This window comes from Takifugu rubripes, chromosome 12, assembly GCF_901000725.2.
Source record: "Takifugu rubripes chromosome 12, fTakRub1.2, whole genome shotgun sequence".
NCBI lineage: Eukaryota > Metazoa > Chordata > Actinopteri > Tetraodontiformes > Tetraodontidae > Takifugu > Takifugu rubripes.
Genome location: NC_042296.1, coordinates 4,022,424 through 4,043,541, shown reverse-complemented (window position 1 = coordinate 4,043,541; position 21,118 = coordinate 4,022,424). Strand labels below are relative to the sequence as shown.

Here is a 21,118-nt window from a genome sequence, read left to right as displayed (position 1 = left end):
AAAAGTAAAAGTTCCCCAGCAGAATTATTGCATTGTGGGTCTGTTGCCAACACCACAGCCAAAGAAACAGTTTGAGATTTTATTCACTGAGAACATTTTCTCGTTCGAGCCTCCAGCACAGTGGTTAGAACACCTACAGCTTGGCTTACATTAACTTGAAAAGGGCAAACAAGCGTTACACTTTTCAAACAAACGTAACCTGAAACTGTGCGTAAATGACGAGCACAAGCAGAACACAACAAATAAGTTTAAAGTTAGATCTGTTTTTACAAGACAGCTCCGCCCCACACAAACACACACAGGAAGACGTCACACACCACACGAACCCAAACGTTGCTCTTTAAAACCGAGGGTCAGATAATCCCGACAATTTACCCCAAACGCCAATGTCAGAGAGACTTTAAAGTTCATCGTGTTTGTACGTGAACTCTCTGGAGGATATGAAGCCGTCTTTGTTCTCATCCTCTTTGGCAAATATATCTTCCATCATGTTCTCGTGTAAGGTGTCGTTGGGAGGGTAGCCATGGCGCTCAAACTCTTTCCTCAGGTATTCTTTCACCTGGCACACAGAGAAAATAATGCTGTGATTGGGAACTATTGGTAAAGATTACATCTACTTTATACATTTTTGGGGATAAATGGCCAGTTTGTATGCATTTCATGTATTCCTGGGGAGGTAAATAAACTGTATTTTCATGCTCTTCTTACTCTTATAGCCTTCATATCTTCTAACCAGACTTATTTGGTCCATTCTTCCAATGCGGGCTTTCAAATTCCAGCCATTTTCACATCCAGCCAGGAAATTACTGATGGATTCAATCTAGTCAAAATTCAGGGCGATGATAAGCAACACAGCCCTGCCATTACCTCATACTTGGACAGCTTCCAGTCATCATTGAGGTCCATTTCTTGGAAGGACTCGTGTGACCTCGGCCCATTTCTGATCTCCATTACTTCAATGATGAAGGTCAGCGTGCTCTCAGGTGGGATCTTGCCTGGCCACGAAGGATCGTCGCAGAAAGAGAGGTCAGAAGGTCAGACGATGTTGCCTGAACTGCAGCGAGGCTTCAAACCACAACACATCTGACTAAAGAGGTTTGAACAGGTTTTGAACACATGCTGTGGCGTCAGGATGGGAACTACGGAAGACATGTTAACGTCCGCGCTTACCAGAACGTTCAGTCTCAGGGGTAAAATATTGTTGACATGCTCCATGTTGTGAAACCCTATGGCTGAATTGGAGTTAAAGACATAGAAAGTCATTTAAAACAGGACAGGGACATAATAGACATGCATAGCGTGCAATAGGATTAGGTTAGCGTGAAGCTGATGAAGCACATGAGCAAATCTGCATCCCTGTGATTTAAATGTTGCCCATGCCGGTGGTAAATAATCCCATTTTGTCATGGTTGACATGACAAATTGTGCATTTTAGAGAGTCACAAGTGCTGCACCTTTCCCTTCCTTCCCGTAGGCCAGAGCTGGAGGTACTATCAGCTTCCTTTTTTCTCCAGCACACATGTCTTGCAGGCCCTTATCCCAACCTTTGATCACCTCTTTGATGCCCAGTGTAAACCACACAGGCTGCTGGTTGTCATCGCTCCGACTGGGAAAGAAACACAGGAAAAAAGTGCTGCTGAAAAGCTAAAACATGGTTACTCTTTCTGCATCTCTGATTTCATTTTCCAACACATTGTACAGAAAAAATATTCTAAGTTCTAAGTCGCACTCATCCAAAATTTTAACGCATCAAATGTAATAAAGCGGGAAAAGATCGTACCTGTTGTGAAATCTGGTGCCATTTTCAAAATATCCTTCATGGTGCACCAGAAGCATGTCTCCATACTTTGATTTTCGGTGACAGAGGAAGGGTCTGTGCAGGACCTCTACCTTCACCTCAGGATCGGGCAGCTTCGCCCCGCAGGAAGCCGCCAGGAGAGAGATGGACCAGCTGAGCACGGTCAGCAGCATGTTTTACTCATAGACAAACTTTAGAAAACAAGGATAACTGCAGGAGAGGCAGCTGCGGACGCAGCGGCTGTCACCGACGTGGCAGATTTCATCACGCGAGCCGTCGCAGGTCGACAGCGGATTGGTTGTTTCGGCTCCTAAGCCCCGCCCACAGAGGCTGCCTTTTCCTGGTCGGGTTTCCCACCGGAAGTTGTTCTGCACGGACTTCTTCAGTCCCAGGCACGACATTCTTGCAGGAAAAAACTATGCTTTTAGCATTCATAAATATAGTATGATATAACTTCGTAGTTTAAAGTCACTAAATAATTTGAGGAACCTCTTTTAAAGCCAGCTTATTTTCACACGAGCCACTTGTTTATTACAGTACAGTGTTCTACCAAATTTATTTTCATGCAAGCAGAACTTCCACTTAGTAGAATCTAGAGAATTATTTTTCATGCCATTCCTTTTTGGGATATTTGTGCGCATTCACAGTATTAAATACATTAACAGGTAAAAGCAAACCGCTGTCAACTGGTACACACATGCAACATGAATAAACATCTGCACGGCTGGTTCTGATGCTACTATAGAAATATTGCTGATACTTATAAATAAGTTCACAACATAGCTTATTTCTGCATGAACAGTCAACAAGTCATACCTACAGTACATAACTATTTCATGTGTTAAGTGGAAAGGTTCCAGTGTCCATAACAGTGCTGCAGTCGATGGAGTAACAGTAACAGGAAGCTGCTCCCTGAGGCCCATACAAACAAAATAATTTAATCTCCGGGCGAGATAGTCTGTTCAAATCTGAATCCCGTGACCTGACGAGAGGTCAGAGGGGGAACAGGAGCACCTCTTTAACACTCTATCTCTCTCTCAGTCCTTCAGTTGTTTTCTACAGGGAGAGACTTTGGCAACATTCCCCGCAGTCGGGAGGAGCAGCCTCAAAAGTCTGAAAAACGCCGCTTGTTTTCATCTTCCAGTTCAGGTGAAATACTTGCAGCCGGTAGAATCAATGAGGCAAGAGTCAGTGCATCTCAGCTGCCCAAAGGACCTGAGTAGGACATACAATATAATATATAACTCTTAATCCAGTGGTATTTTTTTAAATACTTTTTTTATACCAGTTTCAAGGAGGGTGATTTAATCACATTTAAATAAACATGCCAAACTCATTTTTAAAATATCTTCATGTTATATGATAAAATAATATTGGCTACTTGATACTATAATAAATCTCATCCACGTTGACGTGAAATAAAACAACACAAACGGCTTAAAACCACCTTTGTAAAATTAAGTCACTTTTTTCCATCCTCCCTGAATTATGCCGTCATATCTAAGATCTGGTGCATTTTCTGCAAATAGAAAAGTGTGGTACAAAAGTGGTTTGGCAGACATACCCGGGAAGATATGACTTGCAGGTCTGATAACCAAAGTCCTTTCCATCACACTCCTCCATCCCTTCATGGCGGTAGCCGTCGCCACAGTAGGCCCATTTACAGTCTGAGGTGAGGAAGAGTCAGTCGAAGAAGAGAGCAGAGCAGTGAAGGAAAGGGAGGGAGAGATGACGTTATTAATCGCTCTGGCACTCCCGCAGGCTTCAGAAATGCCAATACAGCATTTTCTTGCTAATTTAATTGAGCACAAGCGGGAGGAGGATGTGACCGCAGTGGGGAAACAGATGAGGTAAATGAAAGATCAAGGAAAGGTTGCGCAGCACTTGCTGCTTTTATCCGCACTTGTGGGGCATTAGAGAGTGTGGGGCACTGTGGGGTATTAAGTATTTATATTTGGGGAAATACTCTTTGGAGCCAAGCACTGTTTCGGCCGTAATTTGGAGGTTCTGTCGATTTTCAGATGACGTAGCGTGTTTTTTCTGAGATTCTGACACCTCATTTTTTTATTTATCACTTGGCTCTTTGGCAATAACGTGGCATCAGATGAGATTTAAAACTGGCAGACCCCACGTATACCTTACGATGCTTTTATTGCCAGAAAATCACTTTTGATAATTCGGTGCGTTTCACATCTGAACGTATTAATTGTTGTTTTTTTTATTGATAGCAATTTTGCTATTTTCCTGAGTGATGCTTCATCACTGCATCGATGAAGGTTTTTGGCTTCTCCGTGCAAAGGTCAACGTACTGAGACAGGCATCTGTGACGATCTGGTTTCCGTCATCGCACTCCTCCCCATGCTGGGACTGCACCTTTCCATCCCCGCACGCACCGATTCTGTCCTGGACCTTCTCCGTGGACTGGAATGGCTGGAAGGGCTGGAAATGACAGAAAGAAACAATATACGAGGGCACTCAGTTGCAACCTCTTCAGTCACCAAATGGAAACTAGAAACAATGCCTTTGCTCGCTGGCCCAACCAGCCAGAACATACACAACACAGACAGGAGCACTTTCCCCACATTACATCCTATTATGTAACTCCAGTTGTTACCTGTATGGGCTTCCATCCATCTTTATCCCTGAAGTACAGCCCCCTCTGGTCCTTTCTGAACACTATTGCATTGACCAAATGCACGCGCTCCATCTCCTCCTCGCTGTTCACCACAAAGATCTACACACATCCACACGTGCACACAGCCGACAGCAAGAGAGCCGAAGGGATTCAGTATAGAATCATATATTCTGTACGGTTTTAACGCAGCGGGGTCTTACTGCGGGGACTTTATCAAATGGGCTCCGGTGTGTGTAGCTTCCAAAGGGAGCATTGTTAGCGACCTTGGAGTCACATTCGCAATGACCCGGTGGACCGGGGAGACCCATTTCCCCCTTTTCCCCAACTGAAAAAAGGCCTGTAAAGCAAACAACACGACACAATGTTGAGGTAAGAAGCTATGATACGCTGCAAACAACAATCTGCGGGAGCACCTGTGGTAGGTGGACCTGGCGGCCCTGGTCGACCCTGTTGACCTGGAGGCCCTGGAGGACCCCTGGGTCCAGAAGCCCCATTGTGGCCCTTCGTTCCCTGTCCACACACACACCAAAGGTGACCTACATACCACTAGCACGTGTGCATAGCTGAGATAATCTGGTTCCTTTATGGGTTCTCCTCTCTTTAATGTGAGTGAGAAGATTTAAGCTGCCAATGTTTATGCTACCCCTGTAATTCTACTACTATAGTGAGTCTATACATAGAACTGGAGGCAAAATGAGAAGGCATAACAGTGTTGCTGCACCACCCTAGCCTGTGTTTAAATCTGGAACATCCTTACCCATCATGCATCTTATGCACAGATCCAAACCCCTTTGTACCTCTTTCCCTCTCTTTCCAGGCCGACCTGTGGGCCCTCTCCTTCCCGAGACTCCTGGCTCTCCCTTTGGTCCTTGCTCACCCTATCAGAGAAGGAAATAAATAATAACCACAGAGAAACTGAGGAACAATCAGTTTAATCAACAGTGTGAACCGAACCACTCTCACCTTTTGTCCAAGCATGCCGGGCAAACCGACTGTCCCCTAAATACACATTAAATGAGAATTTGAGACATAGATAAAACAATCGTGGGTCAAAGGGAAGTAATATGTACCTCACCTTATCGCCTTTTGGTCCTGTAGCTCCAAGCTCACCACGAGACCCCTTTACAAATGAAAACAGAGTCCGTTTAATTTATTTCCCCTGTAGTTTTAAAGCAACAACATGCACTGCTAGCAGGGGTGCTGAGAATACCTTTTCCCCTTTGTAACCAGGCAAACCCTGTGTCAAAACATGAGGAACATGACCAGCAGATTAATTAAACCATTCAACACTTAACCACAAACTTGTTACCCTTTGCTAACACATGCTAACAATGTGTTAAATATGCAAATAACCTTTGCCCCAGGGGGTCCTCTCAGTCCGGGTAACCCCATCAGTCCTGGATCTCCCTTTTCGCCCTATAGATATTCATAGAAGAGTTGAAATTGCCATAAAATGACATACCTCGGTGCTAGATTACTCAAAAATGTGTTGAAAATTCCTGCCTTGAGTCCCTCTGCACCAGGCCATCCTGGTACTCCTGGTTTCCCAGGGAGACCCGGAGCTCCAGTGCGACCCTACAGGGGGAAAAAATGCTCAAGTGTTCTGTGTTGGTCAGACAAGGCTGCACGAAGCAGCTAATAATGTCTGCAATGCTCTACACGATGAAGGGTCAGATTAAAAGCAAACGAAATCGATCTCTTATGAATCCCTTTAATGGGACAAGACAGAAAACAGAACCCAGCAGGCGAAGCTTCAACAATGCCGCCGGGATTTTCTAATTAGTATCAAGCAACACAGGGTAAAGTGGCTTTGCTCTGTTGCCAGATTCCTGCGGCGCAGACGTATCTATATCTCCACGCTGGTGGCGTGCTCTCATTTAGCTTCCCTTCATTAAAAGTGCAGCCTGCAGGGACACCGTGGACCCGCTGCTGTGTGAAGTGATTTATCACGGGAAGCAAAAGCACTCAGCGAGATTAAAATGCAGACGCTGGAGTGCTGGAGGGCCTGGATCAGCATCGCTGGAGACCAGCACTGGGGGCTAATGGAGCCGGGCCAAGGAAAGAAGGAAGAGCCAGAGGAGACAGGAAAAGGACGGGAACGAGGAGGTGAGGAGCAAGCGCATGGCAGAGAACGGAGGATGTGATTGAACGCTGTCATGTGGGCAGAGCGGCATCCGAGACTACAGCACGGCCGAGAGCACAGGAGACTAATCACATCAGCGGACGCACAGATGGAATGTCGGAGGCAGACGGATCCTGCTCTCCATGTTCCAAGGACAGGTGGAAAGATGGGGATGAATTACATAAATAGGAGGGGAGGGATGTCTCACCTTTGACCCTGGACGTCCAATTTCTCCCTGCGAGAGGACAAATGAGGAAAGAGGAGTTGTTTTAACAGAGGGGAACACAAGGACAAAAATGTTCCCATATCAAAATACACTGGAGATTTAATTCAAAGCAATAAAAAAACGCATGCACCTTCTCCCCTTTTGGGCCTCTAATGCCAGGCAATCCACTCCGACCCTTCAAAAATCAGGAAAAAAAATCACCAAACTGAGATTAGTTTGCTTTTGAATCACTTTTGCTCGAAAATTTGCTCTTACCTCTGGACCTCGGGGTCCAGGAGGTCCGGGGGGCCCCCGTAAACACCGAGGTTTGTCCTGGTCCCGTCCCGGCTGCAGAAGGCTCTGACTGCTCTTCAATCGAAACAGAGAAGATGGTTTCACTCAGTGGCCGAGCTGTGAGAGTTGGTAGGCGCGCGTCGGCGCGCGTGGGACACTCACGGGGTCGCCGCGCTTCCAGAGATGAGGCGGCGGAGGGAAGAGCGGTGGCGGAGGGGGCGCCATCAGACAGCAGGGCTCGAAGCTGAACGGCTCCCTCAGCAGCCCGGAAACTGAAAACGTCGCAAGCGTTCTGACTGACGAGGAACCTCAGTCAACTGTCGCCACTGTGACATGCATGTGAGGTGACCCAGCTTACCTGAAGGGTCCAAAAGGGTGCTGCTCATGGAAGAGTGGTGGGAGACAGCCCACACAGAGCAAAGAAGAGCGTGGAAGGACGCCACTGCCCTGGTCAGCTCCATCCTGCTGCTTACCTACACACCATAAGCCACACACACACACACACACACGCACACGCACGCACACTCCGCTTACTCTCTGAAGGGGGCGTCAATAAACTTGTTGCAGCTCCACACTGCAGCAGGAGACGCGACCGCCGCTGTAATTCCAGACGCACGCCGACCCTGCGCGGCCTTGTGCCAGAATTAGACAGTGGCAGCTGCCACTCAGGCTCCTGGCAGAGGTCAGCGCCAGTGATACTCATTTAATATCGACAGTAGGCGCGTTGCGCGAGACCGCAAAAGACCTGCAAATAGGCCAACCCGGGGTTTGCAGAAAACCAACGCCTACGTCTACGCCGAACATCCTCTTTTACTTTAGCCCAATAATGAATTAAACGTGTGCGTGAAAGGGAAACAATGCCATCTCGCCAGGCTTTTCATGCGCAGAAATTCTCCTTACCTTATACTTGAAAACGCGCTGCTTTAACCGCAATAAAATGCGCCACCTGCAGTCCCTCAGACAGTCTCCGTTTCCCCTGACATCTGCTGGGTTCCGCTGCTAATGAATCGGATCCCCTTATCGACACCGCTTCTTTCCATTCGCCAGTCAATAACAATACAATTGAGACGGGAGATGGCTTTTATTCTCGCCTCGGCGTTGGATGCGCCAGCAGAGGCCACTATGCGGAGTGAACTGGGTCCCGATGGTCTGGAGCTGGGACTAACCCTTGTGTCACTGGCACGCTGATAGCTGGGACACAAATGGTATTTCAAGTCAGCGTGGTTACAGTCCGGCACGTTTTCACGCCTTATGGCGCTGATAGAGGTATGGACAAGTAGAATGGCGCCATCTTCTGGCCAGACGAGTTGTGCGCAGGACCGCAACATACATACATACATACATACTTTTTTTTCAGAAATTAATTGGAAGATCAGAGCATAAAATCACATGTAATAAATGTATGTACATGGAATGGGTCCATAATAGACCATGTTATCAACTGGAAATATTACATGACACGCAAGTACACACTTAAAAACCCACACCTAAACCGCATACTGTTTCTTTAAACAAAACAGACAAGTACAGACAAGTAGATAGTGCACCGCAGGATTCACTCACACTAATACAAGCAGACAGGTTTCATAGCAGAAGATTTATTGTTTTATTGATGAAAAACAACACTGAACAACAAAACATGAGCAGAATCAGTTAAAATACATAAGTTAATTTAAGAATAAAAATAGCCTTTGTCATTGCAACACATCTTTTGAACACAATCCCTTCAACACACATTCAACTAGGCTGCTGTTTTCCTTTCTTCTAGTTTATTTGGAGGTGGCCTCCTTGATATATGCTATAATATCCAGTCTCTCCCTTTTCTTTCTGATACCAGCGAAGTTCATCTTGGTACCCGGAATGTATTTCTTAGGATTTTGAAGGTAGACATTCAGAGTTTCTTCATCCCATGTTATACCTAAAACACAAGCAAAACAATAATGCATTAATGCTTTAAAAGGATTATTTTTATTGAATTAAAAATCTGCATCTTGACACTTGTTACAATCTAGAATCTTTAATTGTGCTGTCTGTTCAGACCTGTTGCATAACTGTCCTACATACCTCTGGATGTATGTGCGCTGAAAATTATATTTATGCAACAGTTTTTCACTACCTGCATGCACAACTCTACTCATTTATATAATTGCAGCATCAAATTCCCACCTTTTTCAATGTTAGCCTGTGTATATGAGTAGCCTTCCGCTTGTCCCGTCTTCCTACCGAACAGACCCCACAGGTTGGGTCCCACCTTGTGGCGCCCCTCCTTTGTCACAGTGTGACACTGGGAACATCTCTGGACAAATATCTTCTTCCCTTTGGCAATGTCCCCCATAGCTGAGGGAGGATGCTGAATGATGGGGTAAACAGGAGGATATATTTGGGCTGTAACTACAACAGCGCAAAAATAAAAAGCACAAGGTCACCATAATGTGGTCAAACAGTGCAGTTAAGCACAAAAGGGTTTAAAAATAAACTACCGGTACTTTTATTGTCTTCAGCATAGACGGACAAATAAATGCAGGTTAGTCAGTAGATAAATTAGAAATCCTCAACACCATCATAACAATCAAATGTTACATTGTGAAATGCAGCAATGTCGCCCAACATCGACCACAACACCACAATGGAGTCAGTTTACCTGACTAACGCCTGCACTTCGGGGACTTCCACGTAAGTGTTTCCCCCTCTTTTGCTGGTTGTTTAGCTTTGTGTTGTTGTTCTTTTTGTCCAGTTTGTGCAGAGCAAGTGACCGAAGAAGAGACCAAACCTGATTTAAACCCTCTTAGCAAATAAAAGAAGTCGGTGTTTTTGTGATGGGAGTGTCTCTTGTCAGCGCATACTTGTGTTGTTGCTCAGCACAGCGAAGGTGAGACATGTTCAGTCTGTGGTTCCCACCTGTCTTGATTTACAAGTACAGCTGAGCCAGTCTGGTAACTCTTAAAGACATAGTCCACCCAAAACTCTAAATATGCTTTACCAAATGGAATGAGTTGTAACACCTATTTGCATTTATTTGGCTTTTATGACGTCCTTAATAACCAAGAATTAAAGTGGAATCAATGGTACTTTTCCAACTTAAATATAGATGATTGTTCTGCATCTGTGCATTTTGTTTGATTTCATATTTGCATACGAACAAGAGAAATTGTAAGCAAACAAAACAGAGGGAATTGGTGTGAATTTGTGTAAGACCCTGCTTATCTAATGAGAGAATGTTCATTTGGAAGCAAACAACAGCTCTCATGACAGCTTTACTGTCTTTAGAGTAAATTCAGATCCCAAGTTAGACATTATATCTTTAAACCTTTGATAAATCACAGCCTTGAATTTGAGACTTTAAACCTATTTGGTCTCGTTAACTAATGTAACTTGTGTGTATGAAACTAGTACGATGGGGAAAATCAATTTAAAAATCAATATAAGTTTTGGCAATTTAAAAAGTTTGAAACTGAACTGGCCTTTCACCTGGTGTTTGTCTCCCTCTAGTGGACAGATTTGTCAAAGGTCCCCGAGCGTCATAACGAGATTCACTAATGAATTCAGTGCTTCTATGTGTGTGTTATGGCCACGGGAGAGTTATATCCATTTGAGGACACGCACATAAATACACACCGAAGAATTAATGTTTGGAGATATTTTCTAGCATGTCGCTTTAATTCACTAAAAGCATTTGCACTTTACTCCTGTGCAAAGCACCCCAGAGGACACTTAATCATACTTTCACCACTTAAAGGGCGTCTTATCACATTGTCCAACACAACACTCCATCTTCGGGGTCAGGTATTTGATCTACCCAAGAGCCTTCCAACAAGGCCCATTTGCTGTATTATCTGGGTGGGGGTGGAGGCCCTCAAATGTTGTTTAATTGCACAGTTGCTTAATTATAAAAAAGCTGACCATATTCACTTTAATTAAAAGGGACGTTGTGATTTAGATATTAATCACTAAGGCACTGTGCGGATTGTTTGTCCACGTCGTCCTAATAATTAAGACAAAAATTAAAAACACTACATGAAAAGAGGGAGATCAATGCAAAATGAGAGACTTTTATTTCCGTTCATGTCATTTCCCACAAGGTTTCTTTACGTGTTTCGACGTGTGATCCGTCCAATTCTTTATGCATATAGTGACCTCATGCATTGATGTCTTTTCTGGCACTTCCATCATTTCAGAGCTGGTTGTGGAATTAATATCTCAGGTCCTGTTGGAAGAAGAACACAAGCTTAGAGGTGGAGATGCGACTGCAGGCGTGGAGGCGAGCTGTATTTCTATGAACGTACAGGTGTTGCTCACCAGTGCAGGCCAGTTTTCAGCAGCTGTGCATTGACCAGCGTTCTGATGAGACTCTGGCCGTTTCTGTCATATCTGACCTGATGCTTCAGGACTCCCTGCACTTTAGAGCAGTCCTCGCACAGACGAATCACTTTCCAAGACCTCCCAAACCTCTGGGGCATTTTAGGATTTAAGTTGGGAACGTGGTCGCCGCCTTGGACGCCATCCCTCCCGAAGCGCATGGGCATGTTGACGTGCTGGTGATGGGGTTGCAGAGTGGGTGGGTAGAGCCTGACGATGGTCGGCAGGCTGACCTTGCCGCTGGTGGGGCTCACCTGAATATTGATGCGCTCCATGTCCAAACTCCTGAGGATGTTACTTTTAATCTAAAAGGGAAAACAATTTAAATCACTTCAGATCTGTCAAAAACACAGGTATAGACAATAAAATGTCAGTCGGCGCTCCTTTATTCTTCTCGTATGGAGTTCATGACAAATTAATGAGAACAAAATATTTATTTCCTTTAGTATTTAGATCATATTATTAAAGCAACAGAAGACAGCAAATTCTCACTTTTTAAGACAAAAATCAGAGTTTAGGCCTCCCGAACCTCCCTTTAACTAGCTTAAAATAGCTTTTACCTGATGGCGCAGCTGTTTTCTCACATTGTGTCTTCCTTCCCTGCTGCTCAAAGTTCTGTCATTCAACTTCCCGTTGACTTGCAAATCAGTCTCCGCTGCCCCTCCGATACCAGCAATCATCAGAAGCATTGCCAGAAAGGCAGTGACCAACATGTCGACCACAGGAGACTGCTCCTCTCTAGACACACGGCTTATTCCCTGCTGATATTAAAGTCTCCCGGAGGCATACGTCACACACGTGTAACCTCTTGCACACACTCCTGTATATGTTTCAGCTTCTAATACCTGCCTCAATAATCATCCACCTCTAGAGAATATATTCAGAAAAGAATGCATGTACTAATTGGGCTGCTGAATGAAAGAATACGGGGGGGGGGGGGGGGGGGGAATTCTACAGAAGGCATATTTCTTTAGCTTTGCTAATTACGTGCAGGTCTGCAGTACCAATTAGGAACAAATTCTGATCAAAGAGTAACACAACAAACAGCGATGAGGTCACACAGAACAAAATAGGACTGCACCCAAATCAACGTGTACGTGCCATTTCAAGCATACGCTGCTTTTATTCATTGTACTTTACCGTTGGCGTTGACAGATTTTAGCCACAAGTGAGTAAAGACCAATGTGGTACGTTTAAAGGACGCTTGTTTGGCCCTTGTTTGCAGGCTTGTTTGCAGGTCGCTGGACTTGTCTCAAACTTGGCTTTGCAAAGTCTGGAGAAAAGAAGGAATAAAAGAGCACCTGCTGTCTCCAAAGTGCTGACATGGTACATCAAAAATGAGCTGGAGATCTTGATATGAGATAGGAAGATGCTAGATGACAACAGTACATTGAAATGTAGAGAATATTCCCAGTCGGCGCAACCAAGGGGCAGATTATTGATTGTGGCCGAGACCTTTTGGACCCAACTTTTCCCAGCTAGAGGCAGCGTGACATCATTCACCATTCCAGCTTTTGCCCATGTCTGGGATATTTACATGATGATTCACAGCAACAATATCTGCGTCCTGATGAGAGAGAATGTGAGGAACGCTCGGTGTGAGACGAGCAGCTTTACAAAGAGTTGATGCGACGCTCGCATCGTGACCCCTCCGTTGCCACACCGGAGCACACAGACCTAACAAAGCCTTTTAGAAGCAGTATCTCGGGTCTGTTTTCTCTGTTGTGGCTTCGGTTTCACTCACTCTTTCTGCATTATCATTTACCTCCCCCTTTCTCTCCATTTTTACCCTCGCTGACCCCCCAGCTGTGGCTTGCCTGAGTACAGGCCGCAGGATTTACGACCCCATTTCTGACACGTATCAAGAATCTTATCCGCAAAGGGCCCCTGCTTACCTCTAACGGTCTCTTTGTTCTTTCACCGGGCTCTGCGAGCACTCCCTCGAAGACCTTGTTCTCCGCCACTGTAATTCTCTCCTCTTAATGTTATTAATGTGCATCCCTCGGCACCCTGGCGGCCTTTTCATCTTTCCATTTATTCACATTCGGGCCTCTCACTGGCTGCTGCCTTGTTTAAAAACAGACCCCCGCTTCCTTGATAGAAATATGGACCTGGTTTAAACTTCAGACCTGACACACACACATACACAGACACAAGCACACGCAAATGCACACGTTCATCCGTGTACTTCTGAACTTGTAAGCTCCTTATGCTAACGCTAACCATCACCACTAAATGCTTAACCCAAACCTCAACCCAAACCTCAACCCAAGTCCAAACCCAACCTTAGGACCAAGTCTGAAACCTGAAACAGGCCTTTGAAGTGAGGACCAGGCAAAAGGTCCTCACTTTCCTAGAAGAATGCAGTTTTGTGTACTCAATATGTAATAAATGTGAACACACACACACACACACACACACACACACACACACAGAAGGAAAGATGAGGACGCTGCATCGAAATTCAAATTCAAAAGATGTTGCATCAAGACAAAAAGAATATGAACCAAGAGAAGAGGACAAAAGAGGCCACGGTGACACCACTGACCACCACGTTCCGCTTTGGGGGACTGTCTTTGGGATTTGGCACCGTTCCCAAAATTCCTCTGGAGGACTTCCTGGGATGATTTGTGGAGATGAGCTCTTACCCCCCTGTTGAGCTGATTTATGTGCAGTTTTATCTCCCCCCTCAGTCAGACATCATCGAGGTCACCATCACAACACTTTACATGCCCACACACTCAACGGGGAGCCACATCCATCAAACCTTTGCGACGGGTAATAGTTTTATCAATGATCGAATCCATTTCTGCAGGAGCTGTGCGTTATGATGTATGGGGAGACGTGCTGAGGCTCGGCAGACGCACCCACATACAGCCAGGCTCGGATTTGCCTGCATGTGCAAATTGTTGTTCTGGGGACAGAGTTGATTTACACAATCACACAGTTGTCACAATCACATTCAAGGCAGATTACTTTTCCTGGGACGATAAATTTAATTTTAAAGTGCTACGCTTGTTACACATTCACACTTAAAGAAAATTAGATAGCTGACCTTATGCCAGACCAAAGTACTTATACTTGGTAATTAGCAATTATTAGCTGTCTCTTTTAGATTGATTTAGGATTAGCATATAGCTATTTGTAATTTTCAACTGTTTTCACAAGTCGGGCTTCTATTATTAATCAATATAAGTATATAACAGATGACAAGTAAAAAATACAATAGCAAAAAAGACACTTAAAATCTAGGGCGCCGGTTCAGCCAGCTATTATCCTTTACCTGTGATTATATTCAAATTATTAAAACATGTTTTGTTTTTTCTTTTGTTTTTTTAACCCAAAACAACATTAAGGTTCTTTATATCATGTGAAATTACAGCTGAGTTGACTGTTTTCTATCTATAATTCCATTTTAGTCAGAACAAGAATATCAATTTATATACAAATGTATTTAATAAACTCAACTTGCTGTTTCCACTTATTACACTTTAAAACTTAAAATCAAACGCGAGGTTGCTCCTTGTTAAACATACCGTCCACTGGGAGGCGCTGCAGCACCTTTTTTACCCTCCTCTCGAATAGAAGGAGGAGCTGCTGAAGAGTGAGGAAAGAGGGGTGGTTCTCACAGGAAATGGGGGCGTGTCCTTAACGAAGGGGGTGGGGTCATGACAGGAGGGACCGAACACAATGTGCAATCAGAGACTGGCAGGAATCCACCAATGAGCGAAGGAGAGGAAAAGCAAGGAGGCGGCTAACAGACAGGAAACAGAGCAAATGAACCTTGATGAGAGGGGTGCAGGGGGAGGATGGGAGAGCGGAGGGGGAAGAAAAGAGGCCCTGGAAGAGGGGTGTGTGTCTGGTGAGAGACATGTGGGCTTTGTTGGAATATCTGCCATGGCATATGTTTTGTCTTACACTTTTACATTTTTACTTTAAGATAAAGTAACACACACACACACACATACACCACTACCACAATCACCACCACCCAAAGCATAAATGCTCCTTTTAGATTTAAGAGTTAAATCAGCTCCAGATTACAGATGGGAGGAGCCACTGAGCTGCAGGGGGAAAAAAAAAGCAGAAATATAACACAAATACTATGATTAAAGAAACATGAAAATATGCCGAATAACAACAAATCAGGAAGATGAGAGATTCTCACACAGCAGCTGTATTTAGAAATCCCCGCTGTGCAGTGTGGGAAATGGCACCGCATCCTGTCATTTTGTTGTTTTCTTTGCCGCTGCTTGATTTGAGTTTTAGCTCGGCCGTTTATCTGTTGAGCGGGTTTCACGATCCGTGGGCCTTGGAAAACCTCTTTAAAACCTGGACACATAAATCCCAAACGCACCGACGTCAGTGAAAAAACCTCCACCTCTTCCTCGGGCAATGGCGGAAATTGAAGAGCTAGCCTCCGACGGCATCATTTTTGCATTAGTGGTGTTGTCAGAAAAAGTTAGAAGAGGTAAAAAAGGAGTAAATTACAAGTATAAAGAGGACAGAGAGCATACTCTCCTTTGCAGCTGTTCGGCCTGACATGGCACTCCGCTCCCCCCTTGGACAGCCAGTGGTGATGCTGTTCAGCGGGTCAGATTGGGTCAAAAGTCACCTCGGACGCCCACGCAGTGACCTCTAACCTGTTCCCATGATGCAGCTGAACCACAGAGGGATGACAGAGGGACGAGGATCTAAATAAATGAATGAGTGGAACGTAACTAAATCAAATTACGTAAATATTTGGCCCACCACGATGATGGAGACGCAACCCCTCCACATTATCAATAATTGAATACGCGAGGCTCTCCCCCGCTGCACGGACAGGAAGCGCGCGCTGCTTTATTCATTTACCGCTCACTTAACGTTGGGAGGTGGAGGCACGACGGCGGGGCAGGGGGGGTCTTGACGGAGCTATGGATGATAACTCTCAATCGCTGTCTTTGTGTAGGTACAGCCAGATGCCAGGTCAGACCCGGTCATACACATCCACAAGAACACAAACATGGACGTTCGGTTAGAAAAGCAGTCATGTTTATGAGGTTATTTAATTCAGCACGAGGACGAGTGTGTACCTACGCTGCATTTATAAACATGCCTGTTGCAGAGGGGGAAGGCTTTAATTAAATCAAGCGGCCTGACTGTAAAAGCCCTGCAATCTGAATAGAATTTTAAATACGAGCGTCGAAGTGCACTTACCACATGAAGCATTTCTTACTTCCAGGAAGCTTTCGGCAGCCGATGCTGATTTTTTCCAGCGTGCCACAGTGTCTCTCTCTCCCCAGATTTAAAATCTGGAAGCTTTTGTTTGTGATTTTGGTCTACAATGCTTTGATTAACGGAGCCTTATGGTATAGAGGGGGAAACGTTAAATAGAACACAATTCGCATGGAAGAGATATGGCACCATGCTATGCTAGTAGTAACTCAACGTCCCGAGAGCCCGGGTCAATCCTGCAGTCGTCATACAAAAAGCAGCGCGGAGATTTTGAGCGCAGACTATTTGTTCCAAATATGAGTGATTTACATAAGGTTGTGGAAAATTAATGATGCATTTGTGCGCCGCTCCTTGCAGAGACTCAGCTGTTGGACGTGAGCGAAGCTCAGAGAAGAGCAAGAAACATGATGTATTCATTGTTTGAACAAATAAATCAACAAATTATCGGATTTCAATTCATTGAAATTGAGCTAAAAGCGACATTACGCTTTTTCACTGGCAAGAGATTAGCTTCCTCCTCGTGAAAAACAGAGACAAACAATTTTAATTCTACAGTGTTTCGCACGACTGCAGGAATGATGTCATGGTGCGGCATTCGCATAGTATATTACTGACACGTCAACATGTTTACATACACGGAGTGTATGTCTGCACGCTGGGAGGCTGTGATTGTAAAAGAATCTGCACTTTCCCTTCATTTCCCCTCACTCTCTCCCAACGCCATTCCCGGCATCCACATTTTGAAGTGTGTGCATATACAGTAAAATACACAAACACACACACACACACGCGGTGGGAACTCGATCCAGACCACAGCTTTCAGCACGGTCGGCCGAATCCCTCGAGTCGGGAGAGAAGATAGAATTAAAGAGAAGGAGAAGCGGAGAGAGAAAGCGTCCAATTTGACCTCATCGGATCCTTTCACACACACATGCGTTCGGCGGCGCAACACTGAGTGGTTGGGACAGCTGCGGGATAGTGACATCATCTTTGGTTGCCCGCCGCTGTATTTGATCTGGGCTGGGAGGATGGATTGGGACTGAAACACCAGACTGCTCTCTGGAACCACATCCTCTGCCAGAAACAGAGCAGGACGAGTGTTTTCTCTGTTGGTGCGTTTGTAAGGTCGGATGCACGCACGTGAGAAAACCAAAGCGTGACACGGAACCCCGTTCCCTCTTTGTTTCCTCGCCTTGATGCTTTGTGTATATCCCTCACAGTAATCAGACCATTTTCTTCCGAAGCGGTTGTAAATACAGTCTGCCGGGCAGGCTGTCTCCGACAGGGATGAGGGAACACTCTGAAACTCAACAGTCTACTTCGGAGGTTCTCAAGGGCATACAGGGGTACATAATGACACCCTACAATGCAATCAGAGCGCACCCGCTGTGATTTGTGAGGCATCCAAGGCCTTCGTTAGCAAAAAAGTGTCGATTCATTAGGCGTCTGACATCATCAGCGGCAGTAAATTAGCTGTTAGCATGGAAATGAGAGATGTAAGGTCACTGAGGACACCTTTTCTGTCAGGTCAGTGACGAAGACACGAGATCAAGGATCACGCACACACACACACACACACACACACACATACACACACACACACACACACACACACACACACACACATGCTTCCATTTAAACAACTATAGTTACATCTGTTTTGAACTTTCTCTTTTTGAAATATCATGATTATATTTGTGATGCTCGTTATTATAGTTGTACACGTTCAAATCTATTTTCCGTTGATATGCTGCATGAGTGTGACTAAACTGAGTCCCGGACCAACAGTAACACCTATTTCCTTCCAGTAATTTCAGTGTTGCCCAACAGAAGGACATGACACAGCGAGCTTGCTGTTTGTTAGTACAAGTCTGGCCAACTTGCCAACCTTTGCACACTTGAAAATACCTTTCCAAAGTTAAACCAATTTCATTTTACTGGCTCCAATCCGTCACCGCTGCCACGAGGTGGCTCAACTGGTCTAATCATAGCGCCCATCCTAGCTAATGAAAGTCCGTCCTCTGTCACACACCTCATGATGTCATTGTCTGATCTTCAGCAGCAGCGCTGTCAGCTGCTCTCACCGGCTGACCTCGGCGCCCAAAAACCGCTGTGGCACATCTGCCTTATTAGTTCCTCTTTCATCAAGCTCGTCAGTCAACCACATGGGAGTCTTGAGCTTCCACCGTCGCAAATGTGTGGAAATAATTTGTGAGATACGTTGATGCTTACGTACCTTCTGTTCATATATCAGTAATGGTGATTCTCCTGGCAGCAGCATGTGGCTGTAGGTGTTTTCTTTTCTTTGCCATTCTTTCTTTACCATTGTGCTGAGAGTAAAAGGCAAAGCGGTGAGTGAAGGAGAGAGAGCAAAGGGCTACCACCTACCGAATTAGACAGTGCACTCATTTTGCTGAAAGTCTGCAGTGACACAAAAGGTGTAAATGCCATCTGGGCTAGGCGGCTACGCTACATCCACAAACAAAAGGGGCCCATTCACTCAGCCAGCCCAGCCATAGCCATCTGCTCTTGGTGAGAATGAGTGGGAGAAGGGACCCCTGTACCTCTAGGACTCCCATGAGGGCCCCGAAATACAGGATTCCAGTCTGATATCAGCATAATATTATAATCGGGGGTACGAAAATATGAATGAAGATGATCCACGTCACAGCAGGAGCTGACTGAGCCATGGCGGCAAATGATACAGACGCGCTGCAGTGGGAAAGGGAACACGTGTGGCGGCGAAACAATGGTGAAAAGAAGGCAACTGCTGTGGCAATAGGGTGGAGGAGGCTTGAAAGGGAGAATAGATGCCTATATACAGCTCAGAGGCGCAGATGTACACACAGAGCCACATAACTGTGGCCATTTATCATGCTTTGGATAATGTCAACCTGATCTAATATGGTTGTGTTGGTTTGGGTGTTCTAGTAATGAAGTCCGTAGTTTAACAGCAGCTAAAGCTGCTCAGGAGCGAGAAGAATCTAAGTTGGGAATGTGGATTTGCTGCCGTGAATCCACAAGAAAGCGAGCCCACATGACACACGGACACGCCGACAGAGAATCGCACAGCCCCTTTAACAAATGTGCAACTATCTCAGATTTCTCGATCACAATCTCAAGTTACGATGTATAAACTACACGGAAGCCCTGAGTGACTTTCAGATGAAGTGAGATGTATCAGCGTCAGTGTGGCAGCAACACAGCTTTTATTTTAGTACCCTTGCAGGAGAAATCCAAAGCAACTATCTACTACTTCAATCCCTATCTTTCCCTTTCCTTTGCCAATTCCCTTCCGTTTATTGAGCGTTACGGGGTTATAGGCCGTAAATGTATACTTTGCCCCATTTTCACCGGTCTTGTCCCATTCGCTGGCCTTAATCAGTGGAAAAATGGGCTCTGCAAATATTAAACCAACCAAAATGAAAGTTAAATGGCATATTTTGACTCCTGGCTAGTAAATCTGTTTGCGTAGTGTTTCCATGTTTCAATATTAAGCAAACACTACCTCTGTTTACCTGCATTCCTCCTAATGTGGAACAGCGCTCTGGTTGAAAAATCCCATATAGGCTTTGAGTTGATGGTAAAAAGGACCCGACTTTTAATTCAATCTATCATCTCATCTTATTGTACCCTATAAACATTTCACCTCATAATGACTCTGCAGAATCATTAATCAGAGAGAACAGACACAACAGTTCGGCTGTAGTCGTATTCGCAGACCAAAGCCAGTCCCCTGCTGTCATCATCGGATATTGTTAAAGAGCCATCAGACAGTCACAACATGTCACAATCTTTTATATTAATGTCAACACCATTAACTGAAAGCTCTCATGGATCCAGTTCACTCTCACTGTCACTAGCAGTCTACCCCTGTTGGAATGCGCAGGCAGGTTCGCCAAATTCTTTTTTCACCTCCGGCCGTGTGAGCGTACATGCATGCGAGGGCCGCAGCCTGTCCGCCTTAAATCACGAGCGGACAGCTGAAATGGTGAAAAGCCAGCTGCTGGTGAGAGATGCCTTGTCAAAACGGATGACTCAGGCTAATGAATGGACTTGTTCGCAAACACAAGCTGACACAGAACGTGTGGAAACCTCCCCATCGGCTGCTGACAGATAGTTCTCAGAGGCTTCAAATTAATGACGCCTCCACTCAGTTGATTTCCAGGGGCCGGCAAGGCTCAGGCCGCCGGCTAAAGCAGACTTTGAGCCATCAGACCTTCGATATTAACAGGCATGTGTCGTAGCCACAGGACTTTTCTAGAGAGTCATTTCAGCAACTGCAGTTCTTTTAAGTTCAAGTTGACGCCGGCCACTTTCATCAATGCGTTTTAATCACATGATGATAACTCTTATGTATCCATGGCCACAGCCTGCCTCCAAATATGCTGTTTATTATGGCAAATAATTAGAAATTATTTGGGGGGGTAATTTTATTTATGTATTAATTCAGGCGTACATACAGTGAGATATGATCTCAGTGATATTGTG

At 45.1% G+C, this 21,118-nt stretch overlaps 4 protein-coding genes across 9 annotated transcripts; all 4 read right to left on the bottom strand.

The window, feature by feature from the left end:
• Nucleotides 1-65: 65 nt before the first annotated feature.
• Nucleotides 66-2,074, bottom strand: LOC105417153 (peptidyl-prolyl cis-trans isomerase FKBP14). The gene is made up of 4 exons (XM_011609083.2): nt 1,781-2,074; nt 1,455-1,606; nt 868-995; nt 66-559 (listed from the first exon to the last, which is right to left on the bottom strand). Exons 1-4 carry the CDS (start codon nt 1,969-1,971, stop codon nt 401-403), a joined length of 630 nt encoding a protein of 209 aa, XP_011607385.1. The 5' UTR covers nt 1,972-2,074; the 3' UTR covers nt 66-400.
• Nucleotides 2,075-2,290: 216 nt separating this feature from the next.
• On the bottom strand, nt 2,291-8,294 carry LOC101063589 (acetylcholinesterase collagenic tail peptide). 2 transcript variants are annotated; one of them, XM_029845135.1, is made up of 18 exons: nt 7,955-8,294; nt 7,413-7,527; nt 7,217-7,350; nt 7,037-7,129; nt 6,912-6,956; nt 6,764-6,790; nt 5,937-6,008; nt 5,787-5,849; nt 5,644-5,670; nt 5,509-5,553; nt 5,397-5,432; nt 5,231-5,311; nt 4,847-4,943; nt 4,634-4,770; nt 4,413-4,532; nt 4,108-4,237; nt 3,363-3,465; nt 2,291-3,013 (listed from the first exon to the last, which is right to left on the bottom strand). In XM_029845135.1, the coding sequence occupies exons 2-18, from the start codon at nt 7,513-7,515 to the stop codon at nt 2,944-2,946; spliced, it is 1,383 nt and encodes a 460-aa protein (XP_029700995.1). In that variant the 5' UTR covers nt 7,516-7,527; nt 7,955-8,294; the 3' UTR covers nt 2,291-2,943. The 2 variants fall into 2 exon arrangements, with proteins under 2 accessions (XP_029700995.1, XP_029700996.1); XM_029845136.1 differs by having other exon boundaries at nt 7,217-7,326.
• Nucleotides 8,295-8,632: 338 nt separating this feature from the next.
• Nucleotides 8,633-9,950, bottom strand: cycsa (cytochrome c, somatic a). 2 transcript variants are annotated; one of them, XM_011609084.2, is made up of 3 exons: nt 9,696-9,950; nt 9,221-9,445; nt 8,633-8,972 (listed from the first exon to the last, which is right to left on the bottom strand). In XM_011609084.2, the coding sequence occupies exons 2-3, from the start codon at nt 9,387-9,389 to the stop codon at nt 8,824-8,826; spliced, it is 318 nt and encodes a 105-aa protein (XP_011607386.1). In that variant the 5' UTR covers nt 9,390-9,445; nt 9,696-9,950; the 3' UTR covers nt 8,633-8,823. The 2 variants fall into 2 exon arrangements, with proteins under 2 accessions (XP_011607386.1, XP_003969024.1); XM_003968975.3 differs by having other exon boundaries at nt 9,221-9,404; nt 9,696-9,949.
• A 1,133-nt stretch (nt 9,951-11,083) lies between these two features.
• npvf (neuropeptide VF precursor) lies at nt 11,084-12,321 on the bottom strand. 4 transcript variants are annotated; one of them, XM_029844500.1, is made up of 4 exons: nt 11,971-12,317; nt 11,665-11,715; nt 11,351-11,586; nt 11,084-11,258 (listed from the first exon to the last, which is right to left on the bottom strand). In XM_029844500.1, the coding sequence occupies exons 1-4, from the start codon at nt 12,121-12,123 to the stop codon at nt 11,252-11,254; spliced, it is 447 nt and encodes a 148-aa protein (XP_029700360.1). In that variant the 5' UTR covers nt 12,124-12,317; the 3' UTR covers nt 11,084-11,251.
• Nucleotides 12,322-21,118: the final 8,797 nt, after the last annotated feature.